The 15,128-nt window shown below is 43.1% G+C and overlaps 1 protein-coding gene across 1 annotated transcript; it reads left to right on the top strand.

Annotated features, from left to right (window-relative positions):
• Positions 1 to 2,519: 2,519 nt before the first annotated feature.
• On the top strand, positions 2,520 to 14,146 carry VPS37D (VPS37D subunit of ESCRT-I). Its single transcript, XM_060756718.2, has 4 exons — positions 2,520 to 2,783; positions 8,370 to 8,541; positions 9,675 to 9,757; positions 12,049 to 14,146. Exons 1-4 carry the CDS (start codon positions 2,613 to 2,615, stop codon positions 12,526 to 12,528), a joined length of 906 nt encoding a protein of 301 aa, XP_060612701.1. The 5' UTR covers positions 2,520 to 2,612; the 3' UTR covers positions 12,529 to 14,146.
• Positions 14,147 to 15,128: the final 982 nt, after the last annotated feature.

The raw sequence follows: 15,128 nt of genomic DNA, 5'->3' as shown, positions 1-15,128 counted from the left end.
CCGACAGGGAGCTCTGGCGTGGGCTGGTCCATGAGGTCACGAAGAGTCGGAGACGACTGAACGAATGAACAACAACATAAAGTGGACTGGCTTCCCACAGATATAGGTATCCACCAGTGAAGCACAGATTTCAACGTAAACCAGCACGATGATGATATTTATGACATCATCATTATCATAATAGAATCATATGCAGAATGTGATGGTGAGGATATATTAATGACGGGGTTATTTATTTATTTACTGTATCAGGAGAAAACGAAGCATACAGTTGTAATGTATTAAAAAAACATAAAGTTTTGAAAAAATTGTATTATATTAAATGTCTTTTGACCAGTAGCTAGCCACTTGGAGTGCCCTCTGGTGTTGCTATAAGAAGGTCCTCCACTGTGCATGTGGAAGGGCTCAGACCGCATTGTAATAGGTGGTCGGCGCTTTGCTCTTCTCCACACTCACATGTAGCGGACTCCCACCTTAGGCACACTCACATGTAGCGGACTCCCACCTATGGTTGGCTCTGCATCTCGTGGTGCCAGAGCGCAGTCTGTTCCCTGCCTTCCAAGTCACCCAGTCTTCTGTGTGCCCAGGAGGGAGTCTCTCATTTGATATCAGCCATGGCTTGAGGTTCTGGGTTTTAGCCTGCCACTTTTGGACTCTTGCTTGCTGAGGTGTTCCTGCTATTATCTCTGTAGATCTTAAGAAACTATTGCATTGGCATTTTGGTTGATATCTGAACAGCAGATGGGCCAGTGATGTCACTGCCTTGGTTTTTTATTATAGCCACAGTGGCTTATTATAATAAGCCACTGTGGTCATGATATGTATAATAACACAATATATTGTCAATAGTAACATTCACACTTGCCTCCAACAGACAAGAGTTCTTTCTCCCACCCTGGACATAATTCCATAGAGAGTGCCTCCAGGCAACAAAGGCCAGGCCACCTCTATGCAGATATCCTCCCTGACTGACTTTACAGCTGACCAAGCTGGCCAATGGCAACATTCACACTTGCCTCCAACAGATAAGAGTTCTTTCTCCCACCCTCGACATCATTGCACAGAGGGTGCCTCCAGGCAACAAAGGCCAGTCCACCTCTATGCAGATGCCCTCCCGGATTGACTTTGCAGCTGACCAAGGTGACCAATGGCAACATTCACATTTGCGTCAATCAGACAAGAGTTCTTTCTCTCACCCTGGACATCATTCCATGGAGAGTGCCTCCAGGCAACAAAGGTCAGGCTACTCTATGCAGATACCCTCACTCATTGACTTTGCAGCTGCAAGGCTATTGAATCCTAATCAAGCTGGCCAATGGCAACATTCACACTTGCCTCCAACAGACATAAGATCTTCCTCCCACCCTGGACATCATTCCACAGATGGTGCCTCCAGGCAACAAAGGCCAAGCCACCTCTATGCAGATACCCTCCCTGATTGACTTTGCAGCTCACCATGCTGACCAACGGCAACATTAACACTTGCTTCAATCAGACAAGAGTTATTTCTTGTCCACCCTGGACATCATTGCACAGAGAGTGCCTCCAGACAACAAAGGCTAGGCTATTCCTATGCAGATACCCTCCCTGATTGACTTTGCAGCTGCAAGGCTATTCAGTGCTATTCACACTTGCCTCCAATAGACAAGTTATTTCTCCCACCCTGGATATCATTCCACAGAGAGTGCCTCCAGGCAACGAAGGCCAGGCTACCTCTATGCAGATATCCTCCCTGATTGACTTTGCAGCTCACCAACCTGGCCAATGGCAACATTAACTTGTGGGTTTTTTCGGGCTATATGGCCATGTTCTAGAGGCATTTCTCCTGATGTTTCGCCAAGCAAGTTATTTCTCCCACCCTGGATATCATTCCACAGAGAGTGCCTCTAAGCAACGAAGGCCAGGCTACCTCTATGCAGATACCCTCCCTAGTTGACTTTGTAGCTGCAAAGCTTTTCAGTGCTATTCACACTTGCCTCCAACAGACAAGTTATTTCTCCCACCCTGGATATCATTCCACAGAGGGTGCCTCTAGGCAACAAAGGCTAGGCTATTCTATGCAGATACCCTCCCTGATTGACTTTGCAGCTGACCAATAGCAACATTCACACTTGCTTCAATCAGACAAGAGTTCTTTCTTGTCCACACTGGACATCATTGCATAGAAAGGCTAGGCTATTTCTATGCAGATACCCTCCCTGGTTGACTTTGCAGCTGCAAGGCTATTAAGTGCTATTCACACTTGCCTCCAACAGACACCCTGGACACCAATCATTCCACAGATATATAAACCTCCCTTTCTATATCTGTGGACTAGTTCCCAGCCCTTTCTTTAAGGCATCGCGCCTCCCTGGTGTGTGTGCGAGGGGGCCTGACGCTTCGCTCTGCACATGCTCAGAAGCCCTCCTTTGTCTGCGCCTGGGAGGCAGCCCCCTCCTCCTTCCTCCTCCTTCTGAATCCAGCAGAGCGTTGGCGTCCCCTTTAAGAGCCGGCGCGCGCGCGCCCTCTGGTGGCGGCGGGCGGCGGGCGGCGGAGGCGGTGCAGGTGCAGGTGCGGGATCGCGCCGCTCCATCCGCCAGGTGCGGACGCCGCTGGGGTCGGCTCCGCACGCCATGGAGCGCGATCGGGGCCCGCGGGGCGGAGGAGGAGGCGGCGGAGGAGGAGGAGGAGGAGGGGGCAACTCGGCCGTGGATCTCGGCTTCGGGGCCCTCAGCACCGCCCAGCTCCGAGCCTTGATGCGCGACGAAACCTGGCTAGAGCGCATCGTCAAGCTGAGCCGGAAGGTAGGGGGTGCGGTGGGGATGGAGATGGGAGGAAAGAAAGGCCGTGGGTTGCATTGTCTCCTTGCATTGTCCCCATTGCATTGCATCATCCCCATCTTCCCTTGGAAGCCCCTCCACCCTGCCTCTCCTCCTCTGCCTCTGCCTCTCCCCATGGCCAAACCCAAGGGGTCTGGGGGCTGCAAAGGCTCGCTCTTGCCTCTGCATCCCTCCCTCATGCCTGCCATTCCATCACTGGGTGCATTCGGGAGGCATTGTGCTCTCTCTCTCTCTCTGTCTCCCTCTTTCCCTCCCTGCCTTCCTTCTTCTCCCTGGGAAATGGCCGTGTTGTGATCCTGGTGCATCTCCCTCTATTCCTCTCTTCAGACAGCTCCTGGTTATACAAAAGGGGGTTCATTTCTGTTATTGTTGTTGTTGTTGTTGCCATGCAGGTCTTCTTCTCAGTCTGCTCCTGCATATTGTTGAAGGGAGGCTTGCCCTGCAGTTTTAGCATTATTATTATTATTATTATTATTATTAAGAGGGATTTGCCATTGACATTGTATATTCTATCTCTACATTATTATTATTATTATTATTATTATTATTAAAAGGGATTTGCCATTGACATCTACATTATTATTATTATTATAAAGGGAGAGTTGCCATTGACATTCCAGTATTCTATCTCTATATTATTATTATTATTATTATTATTATTAAGAGGGATTTGCCATTGACATCCCAGTATTCTATATTATAAAAAAGAGGAATTTGCCATTGACATTATAGTATTCCATCTCTACATTATTATTATTATTCTTATTATTATTAAAAGGGATTTGCCATTGACATCTACATTATTATTATTATTATTATAAAGGGAGAGTTGCCATTGACATTCCAGTATTCTATCTCTACATTATTATTATTATTATTATTATTATTATTATTATAAAGAGGGATTTGCCATTGACATCCCAGTATTCTATATTATAAAAAAGAGGAATTTGCCATTGACATTATAGTATTCCATCTCTATATTATTATTATTATTATTATTATTATTATTATTATTGTAAAGGGAGATTTGCCATTGACATTCCAGTATTCTATCTCTATATTATTATTATTATTATTATTATTAAAGGGGGATTTGCCATTGATGTTCCAGTATTCTATCTCTACATCATAAGTATTATTATTATTATTATTATTATTATTAAGAGGAATTTGCCATTGACATTCCAGTATTCTATCTCTTTATTATTATTATAAAGAGGGATTGGCCATTGACATTGTAGTATTTTATCTCTACATTATTATTATTATTATTATTATTAAGAGGGATTTGCCACTGACATCCCAGTATTCTATCTCATTATTATTATTATTATTATTATTAAGGGAGAGTTGCCATTGACATTCCAGTATTCTATATTATTATTACTATTATTATTATTATTATAAAAGGAGATTTGCCATTGACATCCCAGTATTCTATCTCTACATTATTATTATTATTATTATTATTATTACTATTATTATTATTATTAAGGGAGATTTGCCATTGACATCCCAGTATTCTATCTCTATATTATTATTATTATTATTATTATTAAGAGGGATTTGCCATTGATATTCCAGTATTCTCTCTCTACATTATTATTATTATTATTATTATTAAGAGGGATTTGCCATTGATGTTCCAGTATTCTATCTCTACATCATAAGTATTATTATTATTATTATTATTATTATTATTAAGGGATATTTGCCATTGGCATCCCAGTATTCTATCTCATTATTATAATAAAAGATTTACCATTGACATTCCAGTATTCTATCATTATTATTATTATTATTATTATTATTATTATTAAGGTGTTGCCATACCATTCTAGTACTCTATTATTACATATTATTATTACTATTATTATTGTTACTATTATTATTATTATTATCAGGCATCTGTCATGCCATTCTAGTATATTTCCATATTATTATTATTATTATTATTATTATTATTATTATGGGGTTGCTATGCCATTCTAGTACTCTATTTCTACATTATTATTATTATTATTATCATTATTATTATTATTATTATTATTTTAAAGGAGGATTTTGCCATACCATTCTAGTAGTCTATTATTATTATTATTATTATTAAGTGCAATTTTACATTGACATTCTAATATACTATTATTTCATTTATTATTGTTGCTGTTACAGTATTCTATTTCTACATTATTATTATTATTATTATTATTATTATTATAAATTACCATGACATTCTAGTACTCTATTTTTACATATTATTATTATAAAGGGGTTGCCATGCCATTGTAATATTCTATTTCCACATCATCATCATTACTATTATTGTTATTATTATTATTACTATAAAGGGGTTGCCATGCCATTCTATTATTGCCATTCCATTCTAGTACTCTGTGTCTATATTATTATTATTATTATTATTATTATTATTATTATTATTAAGGGGGGTTTGCCATGCCATGATGTCATTATATTTGTGTGTGTGTGTGTGTGTGTGTGTGTAGGATTTCAATGCATTCTTCCTATGATGATGACTATTTGTATTATTATTGTTGTTATTATAAAGGGGGGGCTGCCATGATATTATAGTATTACATTTCTATATTTATTCTTATTTATATCCTTATAAAAGAGACACACAATGCCATTTTAACATCACCATCATTAGTATTATATTTCCATATTCATTCTTATATTATTATATTTACTATTCTAGAGGGGAATCGCCATGCCGTTATATTATTATTATTATTATTATTATTATTATTATTATTATTACTATTATTGCCTAATTGTATTTATATTTATTCGTAAAGGGTTACCCACTGTGCCATTGGAGTCATATATTTCTATATTTATCATTATATTATTACATTTATATTGTTCTAAATATTGTGCCATTGGATTATTGGTAGTCTATTTTCCATTATTCCTATATTATTATATTTGTATTATTCTAAAGGTGGATGGTCATGCCTATATAAGTGTGTGAGTGTATACAAAATATTTATTTATTTATTTATTGCACATATTATATATTATATTTATACATTGGATCTTATAAAAGGGGGTTGCCATGCAATTATATCTCCATTACTACTACTATTACTACTACTATTAATAATAATAATAGTAATGCAATGCCACTTAAGGGGGGGCCTAGGTTTGATTTGTGGAGTTGGGGGTCACTCCAGATATATGCATTGACAGTATCACCCCCAAAATGGCCTTTTTAGGGGGGACAAAAAGACCCCCTTTTCATGGACGTGGGTTGGTTCGATCCACCCAAGAAGCACCCCAAAATCCGACCAAGAAACCCATTAAATCAGGTTTGTAGGGGCCATGTTCCCGCCCACCTGTCAATCAAGACCCTCTCCTTTAAAGAAATCCCTTTGTCATCTGTATATATTGAAACCAGATGGGGGGAAAGGGGGTGCTGATGATACATTTGGGGTGCTTTGGGGTCTTTTGTCTCTTCCGATGCCCCTTGTTCTCAACCTCACACACACACAAAGAGGCCAACCCCTCCAAACTGGTTTCCATTCCCAGTAAACAACCAAACTGGTTTCATTATTGGGGTGTGTGTGTGTGTGTTCTCTATTATTTATTATTATTTGCCACCCCCAATCTTTTTGGGGTGAAGACATCCTTGGGTCTCCATTTCTCTGCTGGAGAAAGAGAGACACAAAGCAGTCTCTCCGCCCCCTTGGAGCAAAATAATAATAATAGGGGAAAATATATATACACAGGCATATATATATATTATATATTCCCCCCATTTCTCCCCAAATTTTCCTGGTTTCACCTCCCATCATCACCATCACCATCCAGTCCCATTGTTATTTTTGTGGCACAGCGGTCACGTCACACGCTTTGTGTCATCCAGAACAAACCAAACAAAAAATAAAGATGTCGGGGTCTGTTTATCTCCGAAAGGCACCTTCCCACACTCCTTCACAACAGTCGTGTGCCTGCGCACAACAGAGAGGAATACACACACACACACACACACATATGGTGTTTTGGGATCTTGGTGTCCTGGGTTAATGGATCAGGGTTTTGGAAAGGCACATGGGCTGGGCTGTCTGCACTCCACTTGGTTTTAATGGTGTGTCCGCTCCGGGCTGTAGTCTGAACTTTACAAGAGGGTTAATGGATCCATTCAAGTTTTGGGGACTATCCTAAAAGGCACATGGATTCAGTAGTCCGCACTCAACTGGGTTTTCATAGGCTCCGCACTTGTGGGTCCACTCCAGTCTTTAGTCCAAACTTTTCAAGAGGGGTAATGGATCCATTCAGTTTCGGGGAGTACCCTAAAATACACATGGATTTGGTAGTCCGCACTCAACTGGGTTTCAGTAGCCTCCACGCTAGTGTGTCCGCTCTGGGCTTTAGTCCAAACTTTACACGAGGGTTAATGGATCCATTCAGTTTCTGGGAGTTATCCTAAAAGGCCCATGGATTCAGTTGTTGAGATTGTGTGTTCCAGAGGCAAACCCGTCTTGGGTTTCAGTCCACACTGCAAAGGATGGTGAATGGGTCTGTGGTCTTTAGCCCGAACTTTCAAGGATGAACTCAAACCTATCACCATCACTTTTGGGCTTTAGTCCAAACTTTACAGAAGGGTTAATGGATCCATTTGGTTTTGGAGAGTATCCTAAAAGGCATATGGATTTGGTAGTCCACACTCAACTGGGTTTTAATAGTCTGTGCTGGTGTGTCCGCTCTGTGATTTAGTCCAAACGTTACAGGAGGGTTAATGGATCCATTTGGTTTCTGGGACTTCTCGTAAAAGGCCCATGGATTCAGTTGTCGACCATCTGTGCTCCAAAGGCAAATCCATCTGGGTTTTAGTCCGCTCTGCAGAGGGCGGTGAATGGGGTCTTTCACCCAAACTTTCTAGGATGAATTCAAACCCACCACCATCACTTTTGGGCTTTAATCCAAACTTTACAGAAGGGTTAATGGATCCATTTGGTTTTGGAGAGTATCCTAAAAAGCATATGGATTTGGTAGTCCACACTCAACTGGGTTTTAATAGTCTGTGCTGGTGTATCCGCTCCGTGGTTTAGTCCAAACATTACAGGAGGGTTAATGGATCCATTTGGTTTCTGGGACTTCTCGTAAAAGGCCCATGGATTCAGTTGTCGACCATCTGTGCTCCAAAGGCAAATCCATCTGGGTTTTAGTCCGCTCTGCGGAGGGCGGTGAATGGGTCTGTGGTCTTTCATCCGAACTTTCTAGAATGAATTTAAACCCACCACTATCGCTTTTGGGCTTTAGTCCAAACTTTAAAAGATGTTTAATTGATCCCTGAGGTGGGAGACGTCAAAGTCTCAATAAATCCCAATGTTTCCAAGCTGCTGTGGGCATTGTTGGCCTATCCACTCCGAGCTTTAGTCCGAACTGTCAAGAAGTGTCTATAACCAACCACCAAAGAGGCTTGGGGAACTGGCAAACATTGCATGCAGTTCTTGAATGGGTTAGCTCGCAAACGTCACAAGGCCGGAACCCTGACTGGCCTCCCTCGCCTGTATGTTGTTGCAGTTCCAGAACCTGCAGCTGGAGCGGGAGATGCGCCTGGCCTCCAACTACACCTTGGCGAGGCAGAATCTGGCCATGCAGCCACGGCTGGAGAACGGCAAGGCCTCCTTAGCCATCAAGTACCAGGAGCTGCGGGAGCTGCGCGAGGCCTGCCGAGACAAGCAGCAGCGCTTGGGTGAGCCAAAGCTAGATGCATGTGTTTCTCCATATGTATATTTACATACCGTCCTCCCCAGATGCATTGGTGACTAGCAATCCCATGCTGGCAGGGCAGAGAATCCACTCCGGATTTTGGAAAATGTCGGAGTTTTCCCAAAGGCTGGATGCCCTGAATGTCATGAAACCTGGACTGGATCCAGTGTCCCATTGACATGGAAGCTCTGCTCCATGGAATCTGCAATTCCTATTTTTTAATATATTACATTGGGATTATATTTCTGTTGATTAAATGAGTGAAACCTGGAATGGATCCGCCATCCCACTGACATGGGAGCTCTACTCCATGGAGTATGCAATTCCTATTTTTAATACATTACACTGGGTTTATATTTCTGTTGATTAAATGAGTGAAACCTGGAATGGATCCGCCATCCCACTGACATGGGAGCTCTACTCCATGGAGTATGCAATTCCTATTTTTAATACATTACACTGGGTTTATATTTCTGTTGATTAAATGAGTGAAACCTGGAATGGATCCGCCATCCCACTGACATGGGAGCTCTACTCCATGGAGTATGCAATTCCTATTTTTTAATACATTACATTGGGTTTATATTTCTGTTGATTAAATGAGTGAAACCTGGAATGGATCCACCATCCCTCTGACATGGGAGCTCTACTCCATGGAGTATGCAATTCCTATTTTTTAATACATTACATTGGGTTTATATTTCTGTTGATTAAATGAGTGAAAACCTGGAGTGGATCCGCCATCCCACTGACATGGGAGCTCTACTCCATGGAGTATGCAATACCTATTTTTAATACATTACATTGGGTTTATATTTTACCTTTATTCTAATGAGCTCAAAGTAGTGCCTTCCTTCCTCTTCCCTTCCTTAAACCTCACAACAACCCTGCAAGGTAGGTCAGGTTGAAAGCAGAAGAAGATGGAAATTATTGGCCTGAGGCAACTCCATGAACCCTGTCTTCCCCAGAGGACTAGGATCTGGAGCTGTGAATCTTCTCCAAGTTTTGGAAAGCTTTGAAATTTCCAAGGTGCTGGAGCCAGGGCAGTCAAAGTGGTGTCAAACTGCATTAATTTGACAGTGTAGACACACACTTATGCTGACTTTGCACCCACAGGAGCGTGTATGGCCAAATGGACACCCGAAAATGCCCTGAGTCGACTCCAAGCTGAGCTGGATGGAGTAGAAATCAGAGTCGAGGTGAGTCCACCATGAAATCATCCACATACACTGATGTTGATAATATGTAAAGGCAGGGTCTTTTTGGTGGCAGCTCCCAAACTTTAGGAACTCTGTCCAAAACAAGAACAATTTGACCAGCTTTAGCTACCAGTATAGCTAGGCAATACTGAAATAAGTAGTTTCCAGAGGTAAGAAGTATTCGCTAATGTGAGTGAACAAGCAAATTCTTAGACCTTATCCAAGTCCCAAATTGCAGGATATGATAGGATGTGGTATCAAAGTGTGGTATCAAACCACTATAATTATTCAATGTAGACTTATTCCGGATTCATTCTTTGCAAAAAGAAAAAATAATGTGTTTTTGTGCAGAAAAAAACTTCATTTCTTGGATTAATATCCCACTTTTCTTCCAGACTGAGATTCAGGGTGGCTTTTCTGAATAGAAAAGGCTGGTTTCCTCACAGAAAATGTTGCTTTCTTTCCAAAAACCTTTGTTTTTCCACACAGAATGGTGTCAGATTATCCATTCTTCCCTGAGATCCAACTTTCTCGTTGTTTCCAGGAGCAAATGGAGCTATTCATGTTCGGCTTGTGGTCCACTAAGACTCCTAGATTCCTTTCCCAGGGGCTGTTTCCAAGCCAAGTGTTTCCCATCCTATACATAGCTATAAATCAATTTGTTTATTTTAGCTAAAGCATAAAAACTTAGAATCACATTGGCCTTTTGAGCTGCCGCATCACACTTCTGGCTCATGTCCAGCTTGTGGTCCACTAAGATGCCTAGATCCCCTCCCTAGGGACTGTTTCCAAGCCAGGTGTCATCCATCCTAGATCTGTGTGGTCCAATGCTTCTACATACGTGTACACACACATACGCAGCCTTTATTGACATACAACAACAAAATCACAACACAGGCATATACAGCAAGAGGAAGTCACAGATCAAAAGAAAAGCATAATTAAGAGTTACGAACCCCAAGAATAAATTGTGCAACAGTCTGACGAAAGAATGCATCAGAGTTGTTCTGAAGACAGGCCATTTTATAACACCCTTGCCAATGAGAACACTGAAAAAAAAAAGGAAATTCCTGTATTTCATCCTTATATAATCATATTTAGGCCATGCAAACAAAGAATGGGGAAGAAAACAAGTCACATGAACACACCCTTTTAGAACGTTCCACATTTTCATATCTCCCATCCCAAAGAGCGGATGACAACACATTGCGCCTTGCAGATGTCAAAGCTCTCCTCTGGGTGGGATTGATCCAAATGCGGAGATAAACTGCCAAAGATCAGTGGTTCCCAACCTTTTTTGACCAGGGACCCCTTTGACCAGGGACCACTCTCCAACATTAGTACCAAAAAAGGTACGAATCAGTTTTTGGTCAACTTTAGATTCGGTTTAGTTATTTGGGATGCTGATTCAGAAAAAACTGCATTGGACAGACCACATCAGCTCTAGTTTCTGATACAGAACATATGCCATCCAGTAGCTGCCATCTGCCCGCCCACAAAAAACTTTATTTATGTATTTATTTATTTATATGTTACTTTTCTCACCCGGGGGGGGGGGGAGCTCAAAGCAGTTTTCAACTTATTTATGGCAAAATTTAATGCCTCACATTATTATAAAACCGAACATAGAGCAACTATTAACATGTTTAAAAAGCCTTGGCAGTATAAGAGGTTTCACGAGAGCAGTCGCTCTTGTTGCTACAGTGTAGAGATGGTGAGGTCGCGGACCATATTTTAGTTATTGTCGAAGGCTTTCATGGCTGGAATCACTAGGTTCTTGTGGGTTTTTTCGGGCTATATGGCCATGTTCTAGAGGCATTTTCTCCTGACGTTTCGCTCTGAGGATGCTTGCCATAGATGTAGGCGAAACGTCAGGAAAAAATGCCTCTAGAACATGGCCATATAGCCCGAAAAAACCCACAAGAACATATTTTAGTTCTTGCAGACCACTGATAGTCCATGGACCTGCAGTTGGGAACCACTGCCATTGATTAATGTTCACACAAAATTAATGACGTGGTAGGGGAACAAGTTGTATTTGAATCACTACCATAGATTGACGCTTACACGGTATTAATGACGTGGTAGGGGAACAAGTTGTCTTTGAACGACTGCAACAGTTTGACGCTCACATGGAATTAATGACGTGGTAGGAGAACAAGTTGTCTTTGAACGACTGCAACAGTTTGACGCTCACACGGAATTAATGATGTGGTAGGGGAACAAGTTGTCTTGGCTGCAAGTGTGGTACCCATTCGATCCCAGTGACCTAACTTTCTTGCTCCCTCTAGGAACAAATGGAGCGCTTCCTGTGCTGGGAGCTGCCCATCGAGAGCTTCGTGGAGACGTTCCAGCACAGCCGCATGCTCTCCCACCTCCGCCGCACCCAGCTGGAGAAGCTACAGGAGATGCTGAAGCTGGAGAAGGAGAAGACTCCAGGGGAGAAGCCCAGTCCCGGCAGCGAGGATACCCCTGCTATCTCCCCGGCAGCCCCACCCATGGCCCCGATCCCCCCGTCCACTTTGGCTCTGGCACAGAGTGGGGCCAAGCTCTTCCAGCTCCGCTTGGCACCAGCATTTCTGATCCCATCGGAGGCTGTCCTGCCCATCCCAGTGGCAGCCGGTGGCCCCCAGAAGTGCTGCCTGCCTTCCCTAACCACCTCTGCCACGCATCCAGCCGCCGGCGCCCCCTTCGGCTTAATTGGACACATCCACTTGCCGCAAGCCCACCTGCCCCACCAGACCAAGAAGAAGGAGCCGCCCCACCGGTAGCCTGACGAGATGCGACAGTTGTACCGAACATGGGACGTTTTGGGTCGGGATCCGAGGTGCGGAGCCCTGGACCTGATGACGGGTCGGAACCCCAGACGGCTCCGGACCCTTTGTTTCCTCTTTCTGGCGCCAAATCTGATTTGGACTCCCCTTTGTCTCCAACACTCCCCAAATAGGCAGCTGTTTGGACGACTGTGGGATCGGGACGGGAGACGTCCCCGTTTTGAGCGATGCTTGAGTGCCATCTCGCTGTCCTTTTCCCCCCTGCCACTTCCTTCTTTCGTGGGGGTTCATTATTAACCATGATCCGGAGAACGAAGACCACCAAGCTGCCAATCCGGGAGACGATCCGCAATCCATCCCACATCCGAGGGGCGTGTGAATGGGGGCGTGAGTGCGAGGTTGCTCAGAACAGAAAGGGACAAGTGGGCAGAGAGAAGGACCGGAAGGAAGGGCACGGCGGGGCATGGTTGGCGTCTCCGTCCGTCTTCCTTGCTATTTGGTGTTTCTGTTGAAAGTGGAAGGGGGTGTTTTATGGGGGCGGGGGTCTCTTTTTCGGGGTGGGTCGGGTTCCAAAATTGTGAAGCACAGGGTAGAGTTATTTCAAGTTCTGCAACGGCGACAGAACAGAGTTTGTAACCAGCACAGGGACACGGTCTCCACAGGGTATCCGGAGCGGGAGAGGTCGCAAATGCCCCATTTTCCTTGCCTCTACAAATGCAAACAACTTTTTGGTCCACGGTTCGAACTGCAAAGTTTCAAACAGCCACGACTCTCATCGGTTTAGAATTCGAAACTCAAGAAATACAATTTTTTCCAACCGTTTTATACATTTCCCTCCCTTTTCCATGAAGACAAAGAAGGCATCTTCTCCTACCACCAAACCCCTCCGTTTCCAAAATGCATTAGACTCTCAGTTAAATGGAACTCTCAAGCAACCGGCAAAAAAATCAAATAAATAAGTCCTCTAAATAAAAAGAATTAAAATAGTATTACTCAGGCCCATTTGATTGAAACTTACACAATTAGAACCGACATTTATCTGGAATCTATCCATATTAGGTTAACTGAGAGTCTATTGTAAATCTAGAAGTGGAATATGAATATCAAGTCTAGTATAGGATAAAGTATTAGTTAGGGTTCTTTTGTAATAGGAACTCTCGAGCAACCTGGAACGACATTTAGCCGGAATGTGGATTAACTGAGAGTCTATTGGGAATCTCAAGGGGGAATTTGCAGCGTTTTCTTGGCCGGAAATTGAGAATTTGGACGGAGGGAAGCCCAGGGAGGGTATACGGGACCCACTTTCCTTGTCCATAAGGTCCGGATCAGAGCGCCTTTCGATTCCTTCTGAGTGAGTGTCTGCGTGTGCCTGGCGGGGTCCTTTTTATTCCAGGGGACTGGATTCGAATCCTGACCGCTCCCAGCGAGACCTCACTGCTGTCTTTTTGTGGGGGGAAAAACGCTTCCTTTCTTCTTCCCCCCTTCCCTCCTTTGCCCATGTAAACCCCACCCCCTTTTTTTGGAAACTTCAGTGTGGAAAACATGATGTGTGGAATATTATATATTATGTCGAGCGATATATAATATTCTTTGGAATAAAATTTTAAGTAATGCATTTTTTACGGAGGAGGAACCTTCTGGAGCGAAGTCCCCGCTGTGGGTCAGGTGCATTTGGATGGGTCTTGTGTTATATGTTGTTCTGTGGCTGGTTATTCCCCAAAGAATTAGGGGGAAGGTTGGAGAGGAAGGAAAGGAAAGGAAAGGAAAGGAAAGGAAAGGAAAGGAAAGGAAAGGAAAGGAAAGGAAAGGAAAGAAAGGAAGGAAGAAGGAAGGGAAGAGAGAAAAAGAAAGGAAGAAAGAAGGGATGAAGGAAGGGAGGGAAGGAGGGAAGAGAGAAAAAGAAGGGAAGAAAGATAGAAGGAAGGGGGAAGGAGGGGAGAGAGAAAAGGATGGGGGAAAAGAAGGAAGGAAGAGAAAAAGAAGGGAAGAAAAGGAAGGGAAGAAAGATGGGGAAGGAAGGGGGAGGAAGAAAGATAGAAGAAGAAGGAAAGAAAGAAGGGACGAAGGAAGGAGGAAAGAGAAAAGGGAGGAAAGAAGGGAGGGGAGAGAGGAAAAGGAAGGGAAGAAAAGGAAGGTAAGACGAATCAGGCAAAGGGAGGGAAAGAGGAAAGAAAAAGAAGGGAAGAAAAGAAAGAGATGAAGGAAGGGAGGGAAAGAGAGACTAGAAGGTAGGTGAAGGGAAGGAGGGAAGAAAAAGAAGGGAAGAAAAGTAAGAGGCAAAGAAAAGGACAAGGGAAGGGAGGGAAAGAGAAAAAGAAGGGAGACAAAGGAAGGAGGAAAGAAAAAGAAGAGAAGTAGGAGACAAAGGAAGGGAGGGAATTAGAGAAAAAGAAGGGAAAAGAAGGAAAGAAGGGAAGAGAAAGGAAAGCAAATAGCGAGGGAAAAGGTGTATGAGGGGAATCAGAGGAAGGAAGAGCCACAAAGAGAGCCTTGCCGTGAAGACATTGTGCGGTAGGCCTTCTCAGAGATGGAGAAGGGAGAAAGTAGATGGGCCATGATCCCAGTGGCACCCAGTCAATACCAGGTAGATATGCTGG

The sequence above is a fragment of the Anolis sagrei genome, chromosome 11, assembly GCF_037176765.1.
Source record: "Anolis sagrei isolate rAnoSag1 chromosome 11, rAnoSag1.mat, whole genome shotgun sequence".
NCBI classification, from domain to species: Eukaryota; Metazoa; Chordata; class Lepidosauria; order Squamata; family Dactyloidae; genus Anolis; species Anolis sagrei.
Note: the sequence above shows the minus strand (reverse complement) of the source record. Positions and strands in the feature narration are given on the sequence as shown.